This window comes from Apostichopus japonicus, chromosome 12, assembly GCF_037975245.1.
Source record: "Apostichopus japonicus isolate 1M-3 chromosome 12, ASM3797524v1, whole genome shotgun sequence".
Classification (NCBI taxonomy): domain Eukaryota; kingdom Metazoa; phylum Echinodermata; class Holothuroidea; order Aspidochirotida; family Stichopodidae; genus Apostichopus; species Apostichopus japonicus.
The window spans coordinates 21,275,521-21,290,111 of record NC_092572.1 but is presented as its reverse complement, the minus strand read 5'-3'; the positions used below and the strand labels follow the sequence as shown (position 1 = coordinate 21,290,111).

The window sequence follows — 14,591 nt, the reverse complement described above, 5'->3', positions numbered from 1 at the left end:
AAGAAGTTAAATGAAAAAAACCTCATCCGTTCAATATGTTTATGTGTATGTATGGGGTTGACTCACAATTTTCTATACGCGTCCAATCTATGGAATGAAAACACTTTTCGTTAGGTCCCAATTACAGCAAGATGTTATTTGATATGAAATGGAAGAAACAAATGAGCATGCGCAGATCCAGGAGGCGTGGGGTGTACACCCTCCACTCTCCCATTATTTTTTTTTCAGCGCGATACAAAAACACTTAAGAGTAGCAAATATAGCACAACTTTCAATGTACACCTCATCATATATCTAGTTTATAGCATATATATAAATATATATATCATAAAATAATAAAATATATATAAATAAATGAAATGAAATATATGTGCCTCCGTATGCACAATTTCACGTCTAATCGCTTCACGGCCATTTGGCTAAGCTTATGTGTAGCATTATGTTCGCCTTGTAGGGGTATCGTGATACATACCTGGCAATGACCACACAGTCACAGTCTCGATGCAAGGGGACTGGGGTTGAGAGCGGATCAATCGTTTGGTTTTTCGTGCCCCAAGTTCTCTCTTGCGTGACTTTTCGTAAACTGTATTTCACGTCTAATATTTAACTTTTTAAGGGGGAAAAAAGTCGGCTCTAACGACCTCAGGAACACACCCATTTTCTTTGAAAAATTCTGGACCCGCCGCCTGGGTGGGTTGTTTTTTTATTGGGAACGAACAGTTACTGCTATATGAATTGATTGGATTGGTTTATCTTAGTGTTACCTATAAGAAATAAAAAAATCTCACAGACACCATAGAGCGAGATCCTCATCCGATAAAAAGAGATAGGCTATTAGAGAATGAAAATTGATATTTACTGTTAGGTCCACGTAATGAATGTAAAAACATTTTAATATAAACTGTTTGCGCCTATCGTTAGTCTGACTGTTGAATTTCACACTGAGAATAAAGAAAAATAAATTGAATACACAAAGTTTTTACGTAGAATAATGCTACAGATGTTCGATCGAAAGGAGGGGCATATACTACGTTGATACGTCCATAAGAGACCAGTACTAAACGATCATAACAAAATATATGTTGGACAGAAGACTATCGAAGCTTCATGGCCATTGATTGGTCGTGTAATGTTGTGTTCAGAATAGCTCTTCAGAGTACAAATAAGGCTCACTGACTATTAACAGTAGTCAGCAAGACGAACAGTTTCTTCGCAATAACAACAAATATAGGAAACCCTGTGTTCCATTGAGGCAGTGCAGACAGTAACAATGATAAACGAGCATTAGTACTGATAATTAATGAATGAATATCGAATTTGTCGGTTGTTGTTCTCCACAGTCATGTGATTAGATCACTGGCGCAAACCTGCTGCTGACCTCACTGTCAGCTGTCATCGATAAAGTGCCATCCAAAATCAGCCATGGTTAGAGTGGCACCCAACATCAGTCATGAATAAAGTGGCATCCCACATCAGTCATGAATAAAGTGGCATCCAACATCAGTCATGGATAAAGTGGCATCCCACATCAGTCATGGATAAAGTGGCATCCAACTTCAGTCATGGATAAAGTGGCATCCCACATCAGTCATAGATAAAGTGGCATCCAACATCAGTCATGGATAAAGTGGCATCCCACATCAGTCATGGATAAAGTGGCATCCAACATCAGTCATGGTTAAAGTGGCATCCCACATCAGTCATGGATAAAGTGGCATCCAACATCAGTCATGGATAAAGTGGCATCCAACTTCAGTCATGGATAAAGTGGCATCCCACATCTGTCATGGATAAAGTGGCATCCCACATCAGTCATGGATAAAGTGGCATCCCACATCAGTCATGGTTAACGTGGCATCCCACATCAGTCATGGATAAAGTGGCACCCCACATCAGTCATGGATAAAGTGGCATCCCACATCAGTCATGGATAAAGTGACATCCCACATCAGTCATGGATAAAGTGGCATCTCACATCAGTCATGGATAAAGTGGCATCCAACATCAGTCATGGATAAAGTGGCATCCAACATCAGTCATGGATAACGTGGCACCCAACATCAGTCATGGATAAAGCCTCGTAAACAGGAGGTAAACATCAAACAGAGATGAAAATCCTGTATCTTGAATTATACGCTCGTCTCTGGCTCTTTCACCATGAACTTTCTTTCTACTCCAAACAAAGTTGTTATCTCCTCTCTGCCTTTTATCGACGTTTCCGTCTTCTTCAATGATTCTTTCTCTTCTTCCGCCTCCGCCTCCTCCTCCTCATTCTCCTGGTCATAATTCCTTTCTTCATCTTTCTCAGCAATTTTATCTTCATCTCTTTTGCAACAGGCCCTATAAATTGCATCAATTAATGGTAAAAGGGAAGCCAGAGTAAACCCAACGCCTGCTGCGATGAATGAGAGGGTGTAGCTACCAGAGATATCATTCAAGTAACCTGTAACAAAAACAACAGTAACAGGAAGACATAATTAATATTTTTTCATGAAACAAATTAACGTTATTTTCATATGTAAATATCAATCCATTAAGTTTTCAACATCTGAAATTCGTTAATAACTTTCAAGGCCTAAAAACGTATAGATTTGGAAATGCATCTATTTCTAAATATTACTTTCAACCTGTAAAACTGAGTGATGAAGGTATCGCATTTCTTAACAATAGTATTAAATCTAGAGTGATGGCGCTCCCAGAGGACACTCCTTTGCAGTGGATCACAGCGGGTAGTCTGTGATGTCATCAGGGTACGCGTAGTTCAAAAGTTCGGTGTGATTTATATCTTGGGATGTGATACATTTGAAATGTTCTATAACTGCAGCGGTTCGCTCTCAATATTCCATCTTTTTAGAATTTCATCGAAATGAAACTTTTTCTTTGTAGAAATATTATTTTTCTCTGTGGATACATTACTGAGAACCATTTTCATGTAATTTCTAGGATTACTTAATTCATTTTTTCATGTTCATTTAACTCATTGTAGGGAACCTATATACCAAATATCAGGTCTGTCAACAATACCGTCACACACTAGCGCGCGTATGGCAAGCCGTTTCACTTTTTCTCTAATTAGTGATATGTATATTCATTTAAGATATCATTACAAGAACTTCAGATATCATAAACTGATTTAATGATATCTGTAATCATTTGCTGATATCCTTAAATAGAGATTGTAAAGTCAAACGGCTTGCCATTCGCGCGCACAGGCTGCATCGGTGATTTGCTCACAAGTGATAGAAAATGGATTTTCTATGAACAAATTAGAAACAAATGCATTTGTGTGCTTACCCATTGTAAATGTGCCGAATACAATGCCGACGCCGTTTGTTAAAATGAGAACGCCAAAGCTCCTTGAAACACTAGCTGTTGGCAGAAACTGTCTGGCACACATCAGAGACACCGCTAGCATAGACCCGCTGAACAGACCAAATGCAAAAGAACAGGCCAGGAGTGGAAGGAAAGTGTTTGCCAATGGGTTAAGGTAGCAGCTTATAGCAGTCCCAAACCCAGCCAAGATGTAAAGTTGGCTAATACCGATCAGCTTGACATGAATGAGAAACCCGTGTCCGGCACGACCGATGGTACTCCCTACACCAATGGCCGATACAAGGAATGACGCATCTTGCTTAGGTATGCCAGCATCGTATACAGCTCTAGATGATAGAAAGACCACGCATGCGTAGTATCCGTACCCCGCCAGACAGTAAGACAGGGACAGGAGACCAAATCTCGGATAACGCCAAAGTAAGTCCAGACCTAAGTTATTACAGAGGTTAGATATAAATCCGCATATACATGAACACGCTCGTTTACTCTCAACAGTTTCATCAGTTTGATTTTCCCTTCCACTGAGCAACATAAAGTACTTTTCTCTATCCGTTGGTCTGTATGTGAGTGAAAGTAACACAGTGATTAACATTAATGCTCCGCATATTAAAAGAGCTCCCGACCAATTGAATGTGGTACAGAGGAATTGTAACAACGGTGGCATCACCACAATACCAGCACCTACTCCAGAGAAGGCGACACCGTTGGCTATGCCGATCTTCTTCTTAAAGTAGAAGCCAATTACTGTAATGGACGGTTGAAAGGCAAAGCCGAGACCAAATGCTGAAATGATGGAATAGAAAAATCAAATCTTAGAGCTGACGATGATCATTTTATGAAGCTGCATAAACCAAGAAAAAACACCAAAACACACACACACAACGAGGCGAAAAAGGAAGGAATTAAATGTGTCTGTAACAGAAAACTGCTTGGATTGGAACGGTCACTCTCAAGGTATTGTTCAAAGTATAGAAGGGTTCGTAAGTAACTTAAGTATTAATCCAAAGCTCAACTGCTAATGTATTGGTAAAGTATGGAAGGGTTCGTAAGTAACTTTAGTATAAGAGGGAACAGTACTTTGCAGTGTTGTTAGAGGTGCCCTGGCCAGGGTACATGCATGGGCAAATGTCACATTATGACTTTATTTGACATTTTATAAAGGAATTTACTTGTGAAAGTTTTAATTTATGACAAAAAGCGAGTCAGAATAAACTGGTAGACACCTGTTTCTTCCCATTTTAATCAGTCGTGTTGTGGTAAGAAAAGATGTGCGAGATAAATTCAAAAGTTGAAATGGCCACAGAAATTTCAAGATAAACGTTAAGGTTAGCACTGTAGTATGAGGCGGAGTGTATGAGTGTATGAGTGTATGTATGAGGCGGAGTGTATAGCCTAGTGGTTAACGCCGGCGTCTCCCAGTCATGAGATCCCCGGTTCGATTCCCCGCCGACAGCAATGTGTGTCGTCTGGCAAAGGGTGTTGTTCAATAACAACTTCCCGACATGGACGTTAAATGGATGTGTGCCGAGAGATTGGCTTCGGTCAGCTTGCGAGTCTACAAGCCTCCATGGCTTCTTTCGCGAGTTCCTGCTTGCGGGAAGATCACATATACATACATACATACATGAGTTACTTAAATGCTGCTATGAAGAGAATAAGACAATATGTTGCCACAAAAGCATTACAATCAACGCAAAACACAATCAACAACATTGACATGTCGTTATGGAACAATGATAGGTGACAAAGTAGCCACAAAATTCAGCTGCAACATATACAACATTGTCATAATATTTTATCACAAACATACATTTCGTTATGGAACAATGATATGCGAGAAACGCATGAAGAAGGATGTGGTCACAATATGCAAAAATCAATATCAGCCTATCCATGATATTCACGGTCACTCTACTACATAGCCTATATGAGAGGTAAAGGGATATGTGATACATCATTACTGTCGATAATGTGGTCACCGATTAGTCAACATCAACATTGGGCCTTTGGGATGTTGTATATACTTACATGTTACTTTTACACATTCTCCTATACACAGGCTCTCTAGTGGATAAGCAGTTTGCTAACAGTTTTATTTTATTTTGATTTTCAGCTGCTCTGTTACTGTATCCCTTCGGGTGATCCTCCTTATCTACTCTGTATTTGTATTTGTATTCTTGTGTTTCAGTTTTTCATTTCATTTTTATCATTTGTTCACCATGCTCATTAACCTGTCTGTATTCTGTGCGTGTTTTTGTCTCTTCTGTTACTGTTACTTGTCATATAGCCTTTGAAGAAGATCCTGCTAGGATCGAAACGTCAGGCCAACTTACTTTTACACATACTTACATGTTGTAATGGAAAGAACGTAAACATGCCAGAGCTGTTTTGAGAAAGCTGTGACCGCAATAGATACTGCTACGATGACGCCACCCGACACGGAAATCGGTCGGCTGCCAAACTTTGGGGTTAGACCGCCAGCTATTAAACCTGTTAGAGTGACAGCAAAGAAAGATTACCACCTTGCTATTGATATTGTTTATTAAACTGACATAATAACATAGCGACTTATATCGTAGAAGAAAGAGCTACCTTCAGTCACTCTTACCATATCAGGAAGATTAAGTCTTGGAAGTACAGCATTGCATAAATTGACAAATAACAGACGGATTTTTTTCTGTAACAACAAACAGGGATGTTTCAACAAATTGAAAGCAAAACGCTACTTTGATCAGTGATATGTGTAATCCAGTACCTTAGTACACAGATCATTTAAAGGGTCAATGGAGAGTGTATCATGAGTAAATGAACTAAGTTTGACTTTATGGATTATATAAATCACTACATAATCAGCTGACTATTTCATCATTAAGTAAATTAAGTTGCTCAAATTCTTACTCTGAACTACTTGGTCAATCGTTCATTTTGAATATGATGTTTACATGGTACTTAAACGCTACCTTAGTCTCCTCATGCAATCAGCAATTGTCGTTTTCTAGAAGCAAACTGTATTCCCTTTTGTAAGGCCTATCTAGCCCTTAGTTGGTGGCTATCACTTTTTGACCATTTTCTTGATTTGTTCTTGTTGTTGATGTTGTTGTAGGAAACTTAAATCCTAACGACGTGTTATCATTTTTGTAGAATTCGGTAAACTAAATCGGGGACTCAAATGGTTGAAATTCCCTACAAACTACAAGAGACACGGCCCCATAAAATAGTTCAAAGTATCTTTTACTTCCAAAGAAAGAAGGTCCGGTGAGACACCCTGCGCCCACACCCAGATTATTACAACCTTTATATAGCCTCAATCATGCATTGGAAAACTAATGGTTGCTTCAGTTCTGCGAGTGGACCAAATGGAGGAGATATCTGATATGCTATAACTGCACGTATTATCACTTGAAACCTGCCGTATTTGCAAAATGATTTAATATCGTATTCATTGCCAATATAGCTTTTTTGATATGCTATCTGAAACCATTGCCGCTCATATATATAGGCAGGTCTTATTAATTATTCAAATATTCATTCAAGCTTTTACATAGCCATACCTGCTGCCGGTCCAAAGAATGCTAGAATAATTCCAACCCATCCGACTTCCTTCGATCCTACGTGGAAGTATTCCTGCCACTCGACAAACAACACTCCAGCAGCCTTGACGTAACCTGTCAAATCATTATTCATAAACAGAAGAAAGTGTATTACCCAGAAGGAGCATATACATACGTTATATCAATGAAAGAACAAATAGCAAATGAGCGGATAGTTAGAATCGACAAAATGGTCAGCAAACTTGTCTAGGATTCCATAAAAGTGAGATGGACTGCAGTAACTGTAACAGATATTACAAAAAAATATATATATATATATATATATATATATATTCATACATATATACATATATACATATATATATATATATATCTATATATATATCTATATATATATATATCTATATATATATAAATGAAAATCGTAATGAGTTGATATATATATATATATATATCCCTCTTGCTCCCCCCCCCCCATCCCTCCTGTCCTCAACTACTTTTGTCCGTCATCCACATCTTCCAAGGGCGTAGGAACCGGGGGCTGGGGGGCGCCCCCCCCCCCAGTGAAAAATATGGGGGGCGGAAGTATCATTCCGCCCCCCGCTCCGCAAGTCAGAAAACCCCTTTTTCATTTCCAAATGAGATGAAAATCTCATTTGGAGCACCAAATTGCATCTAAGGCCAGGTGAAAATGCAAAATTCTTTACAAAATGGAGTGAGTGTTGAAGTGTGCTTTATTGCACCAAATTGCATCTGAGGCCACCTGGAAATGCAAAAAAATCCAAAAGGGAGGGGGACACCCCCTCCCCTTAGACCCCTCCCCCAGGCCGGCCATCAGACTTCAGCCCCCCCCCCCACTCAGCAGTACCTTCCTACGCCACTGACATCTTCCCACATTCGCTTACATTTTGTCTCTCGAGAACGTACGAGAACAAACTTACCAAGTAGTATAACCTGGTTGATAAATGATGCGGTTAAGACTACCCAGCCAAAACCCCCGTCAACGGCTGACGGCTCCCTCTCTCCCCCCATCGTATCGACGCTAGACAAGGTACTTCAATGTTGTGGTGTAAACCTGTACAAAAATGTAAACAAATAACCACCTTTTCATCAAGGGATCATTAAATCGGGGAAGAGCGTTGGAGGAGTGATGACGATCACGACACGGAATTACACATCATGACGGTATCATGACGATATGATGACGGTATAATGACGGTATTATGACGGTATATGACGGGTCGGGGAGTTGGAGCCAGCATTGGAAATGTAGTTTTGTATATCAGATGACATTACATATATAACAAGATACACAAAGATACCTATAGCGTGTTTGATGTGCATCATAGCCATAAAAGTGAAATAGAATCAGTCCCAGTATGACGCTTACTCAAATCATTTCCACATTCCTGCACGTGTTGCATGGATAATAACACGCAACGATGCACTATAGGCATGCATGAGTACATATATGAATGACTTGTAAATAAGTCACGTCTGGTGAAGGCATTGTCGGGTTGATATATATTGGCAGCTGTCCCTCATCCTTTCACACCCATCCAACCATCTTCCTAAACTAATTGAGAAGAGAATATCTCATCGTCAGATATGAAATTCTTCTTTTTTCCCAAAGCAAACTATCCTGCGAAGAGTCCATGTCAATAGGCTGCTGTACAGCATTAGTACAATCAAATGTGACCGTCAACTTTACGATATATTGACACAAATGGATATCGTATTGTCAAATGCACCTAGTCTGCGATGAGTAAATATTCCATTGCTGCTAGTTCAAATGCTCAAGAAAGTTATGTTACAAAATATACCTGAAAATCATTCCTACATATGTCACGGTATAGACTGTTGAAGGACAGACAGAGCTTTATTCGGCTTCAATTTAAAGGAAGCTGTATTTTGTGTTGGGGCCTCGGTGTCTCTCCCGCGGAGAGCAAACAATTGTAATATTCACACATAATTCGATGTCCCTCGGTCTATCTAAGAGATTAGCATAAAGCTACAATCAAACTGGTTGCAACTATAATTATGAAGCGAGTTACCAACTGTTTCATTCTAAAAGAGGGCATTTTGTGTCCCACATATTTAACACTTCGCTTAATTGTTCCTCTGCACACCTTTGACGTTCATGTCTAAATTTGCCATTGCTGGTGCGAGCCTGTGAACCTAACATAACAGATTATGTTGTCAGATTCCATATATTTCTTTCCAAGGGTTCCAAAGTAAACGGTATTGTGGTCAGGCCTGACGAGAGTCGGGGGTAGGGGGGGCGAGCATTAGGATGCCCGCCAGGAAAAATGGAATTAATAATTGTTGTGATTTCCATAACATACTCGGCAAAAGTATATTGAAGGTAGCCCCGGTAGCATAGTTATTTTCCCAACCCACTGGCTCTCGACGAGAATGTTTGTGGTACCACAAGATCCAATTCAGAGCAAAATGCGGATTTGATCAGGAAGCATGGCATGCATGGCAAACGTGGCATAACAACATCGAGTGAATCCCATACAGCCATTTAGATAAGAATATAGTATGTATGTAAGTATGTGTGTACGTATCTATGTATGTAAGTTGTGTGGGTATGTTTGTACGTACAAACGTACGTACGTATGTATGCATGTATGGTTTGTTATTCGAATACGCTCGATGTTTATAACATAAAGTATAAAACATATGCTTCAAACTTAAACATACATGCGGGTTAACAAACATTAAATTTCCATATCTATTGAAACAAGCACAGATGCGTGGCGCCATGCATGACTGCGAAGCTGTGGCTATCTCTTCGATCCATGTAGTTTCAAACAGGGGTGTGTGGGAGGGGGGGTGTTGGAGAGATTTAAGGAATGTCTTTAAATTGTACTTAAGTCTGTCTAACATATCATTCACATGATAAATATATGAGAAGATATGGAAGGTTTAACGAATCGAGGACATATATAGAGCGAAATTGAAAACTTTAAACATTTGCAAACAATACTCGTTGACCTTCAGACAGTATCTGATATTTTTCTTTCTCAATGACAAACGTCTCGCACCCAATGACAGATTACCACAGATGTTTGCAGAAAGTGAGGTCGTAAGGTCAAATCCAGTTTGCCAATAATCAAATATAGTTATATATATATACCAAGAATGAAAATATCAGACACAAAAATCCGTCAAGTTGATTCAACGTGAGAGCTTCCAAAAAGGTATGGGAAGTTGTTACTGTCTGCTCTATATATATATATATATATATATATATATATATATATATATATATATATATATATATATATATATATATATATATATATATATATATATATATATATATATATATATATATATATATTCCATATTTAGTCTGTTCAAAGTATCTCTTTCGAGATCCGGCTTTAGGAATCACAAATGATTTTCGAGTTGGATAGCATCATGTTTGATCTCTAGAGTAGGGCAAAATATGTCACCAAAAACAGAACTAGTATTGTTCGACATAGGTGACAAACGCCTACAGTGGAATTACGATCTTCCTTACCGGTTTCGAACCTCTGGACATACAATCAGCGTCCATAGCCTAGTGGTTAGGGTGTCCGCGTACAGAGCGGGAGGCCCGTGGTTCGAATCCCGGTGGAGGCTGAAAGTTTTTTCACTGTTCTTGATTTTCCAACTCATTACGGTTTTCATTTATATATATTCATTTGCCTTTGTCGTTTACCTCCATTGCATATATATATATATATATATACACACTAAATATGAGGTTATCTGACACAAAGGTCAGGGGAGGTCAATAATCCCAGACATTAAGGAATTGTTCATTTTTTGTTTGCGTATATTTATGAATATCTCAGCGAGGGGGTTAAACATGTTTGAGTTTGTTTGTGAAATGCTTTCTGCAGTATGAGCATAATTTTACTAGTTCTAACTATAACGTCATCTCCCAGATCAACAAAGGGTGGAGAAAAAAACAAGAAAAGAGAGGGAAAGGTGAAAACGTGTTTACTGCTGGATTGGCACATTAGACTGCGGTAAAGTAACCTCATCTCATAAACATGGCCGAAAGAAACCAACAACGTCGCTTCCGAGTAGAAACTCTATGGTATATCATCAGGAAATGGGCCTACAATGATAATTCTTGTCATCCGCGATGCGTTTAAAAATGTATACAAACAAAACTGAGGTAATTCACGGACTGAACAAGACTTTTAACATGGCACTGACTATTTATTCATGTATACAAAGATGAGTTACAGGAAGAGGGGTGGCAGTAGGGGAAGGGTTACTAAATCGGAAAGCAGAACGGATAGCGACCTGTAAAGCTATACAGGAACATACAATTAAAAACAAATAGTGTTGCAAACAAAAGATTCGAATTAGTTTCAGAGATGAAGTCTATGGAGTAATTTACGGTCGAGTGTCAATGCACCATAAATTGTGGCACGATTTATCTCAACGTATAGCTTTAATTAAGTCGACCCCAGGACAGCTAAAGACCGTGCTTTTAACCAAGATTGGAGTATGGGCACGGGAAATCAAAACACTTTGAAGTTGTTCGAAACTCAACCCCTGTCTCGTTACTGACTTTACTGAGACAGTGCGACCAGGGAGTATAACCAGGTTGTTGTTCCATAACAACTCCCTGGTATAACAACTCCCTGCGACCATGTGACCATGCGACCATGTGACTCATGCTGGGTCAATTAAGTATCGCAAGTCCCTTCGAAAGAGGGGGGGGGAGATACTACACATGTTCTGAGACTATAAATACCAAGATAGAAGCGACCGCCGTATATAATACGTATATATGCTACGCTCAGAACATCAGCTGAATAATTCAACTGTCTCAGTTATGGAGCTCTGCATGGGTACGCCTGCTGTAATATGTCTCTCTTATATACGGACTAAATTATGGTGACATTTACAATCCCTTGTTGGCACAAGTCATCGAGTTTCTAGTTTATGTTTGAGTATCATGGTACCACTCGAAACTGGTGTCAACGTAGGAAAAAAACAGTTACATTTGATGTGTATATATACTCAGATGCATATTAAACGGTATGCAATTATAAAGGGCTATATCAGGCGTGGATCCATGGGGTTTGGGTCTGTGGGTTTTACCCTCCCCCTCCCATCTACCTATTCTTTGAACCCTACATGCACACACACACACACAGTTGTTAAACAGGTCAGATATGCCCATTATTAGAGCAGTCGGTTACAAATCAATACATATATATCTGTAAAAACACTATTTCTGTCCCTACACACGATCGGCAATACAATCAGCAGTCTGTGGAACAATAAAAGGATTTATTCAGCAGCTAGCAAGCTTAACTGTCGTTAAACTACCGTAACTACAAGGCACTGTGTGTTTGTACAGTGCATGTCTTTGATTATAAGTATATAGGCCTATAGGCTATATTCACATTTATTAAACAGGTCAGATATGTCCATTATTAGAGCAGTCGGTTTCAAATCAATACATATATATCTATAAACTATTTCTGTCCCTACATACTATCTGCAATACAATCAGTATAGTCTGTGGAACAATAAAAGGAATTACTCAGCAGCAAGCTTAAGCTGTCGTTTAACTACCGTAACTACAAGGCACTGTGTGTTTGTACAGTGCATGTCTTATATAGGCCTACACTCCTATATTCACATTTATTAAACAGGCCTAGATATGCCCATTATTAGAGCAGTCGGTTACAAATCAAAACATATAGTTCTATAAACTATTTCTGTCCCTACATACTATCTGCAATACAACCAGCAGTCTGTGGAACAATAAAAGGAATTACTCAGCAGCAAGCTTAACCCATCGTTTAACTACCGTAAAGGTGTTTGAGTATGTTTATGATAACCCCATTCTATAGTGAAAATGATAGCTTCGCCAGTGAAGGTCAGGTTTTCTAGTATGGATTATTAAAGCTATTTAAATCTATTGTAATGAACTAATATTAGAGTACGAACATAAACCTTCATCTCTAACCTTTTAAGATTCACACTCGTCCAGATCCGAGAGACTTTCAGCTTTCAGCGGCTCTGATCCATGTTTGTGTAGCTCTTAAGTATTTAGTTATGCTATCACTTCATAATAGCAGTCTATGATTACAAACCGTACCAGCTTTCTCTTCTGTAAGGCGCTATGAAATTATATAGTGTGTGTATAACACACGGCAGTATACACGTGACACCGTGTTCTACAAACACTGAATGAATGGAAACGACCTTGGGGCACCCGCACATACATTAAATGAATAGAGTCGTGACTTACGTACTTGTGTGCTTCTCGAGTAACGCATGCACAATTAATACTCGATATATTTCTAGCTTGGGGGGGGGGGGTGGCAGGGGAAGCAGGGAATTACATGATATACTTGAAGATTAACAGATTAACAGAGAGTGATTAACAGAGGGTGACAGAAGAATATCTCAAAGATAATTTAACAGTTAGCAGTATCAAAACATCAATAATATGTTTTGGTATATGTCAAACTCGTCAGCTGTGTCAAAATTTTAGTAGCCTATAGGTATACTGAACCGGTGATTAAGGCATGATATTTGTCTAAACTTTGGATTCTAGATTGAAATAGAATGTGTTGAAGTTACATTGCTGACCTGAAGTATAAATCTCCCCGGATTATGCCAGGCACGTAGCCAGTCTTCGTGTTCTGAGAGCACAAAACTAATTTAATGCTTCATCAGTGTATTGAAAAGCTCTCTCCATGTAAGCTTTATCCTCTGTGTAAAATGTAAGCCATTCGGATAGATGTTTGGGGGAGGGGATCGAGGAGGCACGTGTCCTCATGACCCCCCGTACGTGGCTACAGCCCTGTATTTATCGATATAAAACACTTATAGGTATACACAGCTATCTCATATCTCTATATTGACCTAAATGAGTTATTGTGGGTTTCTTAAATACAGTAGTATATATCGTGCTAATTCATCCCCCACCCACCCCTCGGGACTCCAAAACGGGGCCAACTTGGGGCAATTTCCGACAATTTTCTACACAAGTCACATGAAACATGCTGATGCCGGTTGCGAGTATGATTTTATTGAAATTGTTATTTTTAAAGCAGTGGCGTACTTAGAATAGTTGCTACCCGGGCGGATCCTTCCTTTGTCACCCCCTACAGGGGGTGCCGTCCTGGGGGAGGGATCTAAGGGGAGGGGTGTCCCCCTTGAGAAAATTTTGTTTATGTAAGGTGGCTTATAGATGCAAATTCTCATTCTTATTTTTCTTATTTTTTTCTCTTGTTTGCTATTATTGGGGGGGGGGGGCTGTGGCATGGCGCCCCTGACTGGTACCAGGGAAGGACCATACCCACTTCAGTACGCCACTGTTTGTAAGGGTGTTTCACATTAGGAATGAGAATTTCCGAAATACTTTTTCCTACTTACTAAGTTACTAATAGGCCCAACTCTGTGTGGCTGCAGTCATTAACGTTAATGGAGGTGGATTTTTTGTACCTATGAAAGAGACTAACTAACTATATTATAACATGGGCAATCCGGAAGGCATTTAAACGATGCATTTCGAAGAAAGGTTACAGTCGAAAAGTGTCCCGAATTTTGAGTACCTCGTAATTTTGGAATATAAATGTTCATATGTGTCGAAATATTCAGGCAAGCGTCGCTGACAATTCGGGCAAGAATCGGGAACTTTTCCGGCTAGGATCGGGAACGATTCGGGCAAAT

General features: G+C 39.3%; 1 protein-coding gene across 1 annotated transcript; it reads right to left on the bottom strand.

Annotated features, from left to right (window-relative positions):
• Positions 1–844: 844 nt before the first annotated feature.
• On the bottom strand, positions 845–13,120 carry LOC139977010 (monocarboxylate transporter 13-like). Its single transcript, XM_071985951.1, has 6 exons — positions 12,877–13,120; positions 7,826–7,959; positions 6,885–6,998; positions 5,683–5,823; positions 3,295–4,116; positions 845–2,443 (listed from the first exon to the last, which is right to left on the bottom strand). The coding sequence occupies exons 2-6, from the start codon at positions 7,914–7,916 to the stop codon at positions 2,130–2,132; spliced, it is 1,482 nt and encodes a 493-aa protein (XP_071842052.1). The 5' UTR covers positions 7,917–7,959; positions 12,877–13,120; the 3' UTR covers positions 845–2,129.
• Between the last annotated feature and the right edge of the window lie 1,471 nt (positions 13,121–14,591).

What these genes read in the sequence shown, in the direction of transcription:
- LOC139977010 (XM_071985951.1), bottom strand. Translation starts at nt 7,916, where the DNA reads ATGGGGGGAGAGAGGGAGCCGTCAGCCGTTGACGGGGGTTTTGGCTGG. An exon ending in CAACCAGGTTATACTACTTG is followed by an intron (nt 6,999 to 7,825) that starts GTAAGTTTGTTC and finishes ATGATTTGACAG; the next exon opens with GTTACGTCAAGGCTGCTGGA. An exon ending in ATTCGGCACATTTACAATGG is followed by an intron (nt 2,444 to 3,294) that starts GTAAGCACACAA and finishes TTTTTGTTACAG; the next exon opens with GTTACTTGAATGATATCTCT.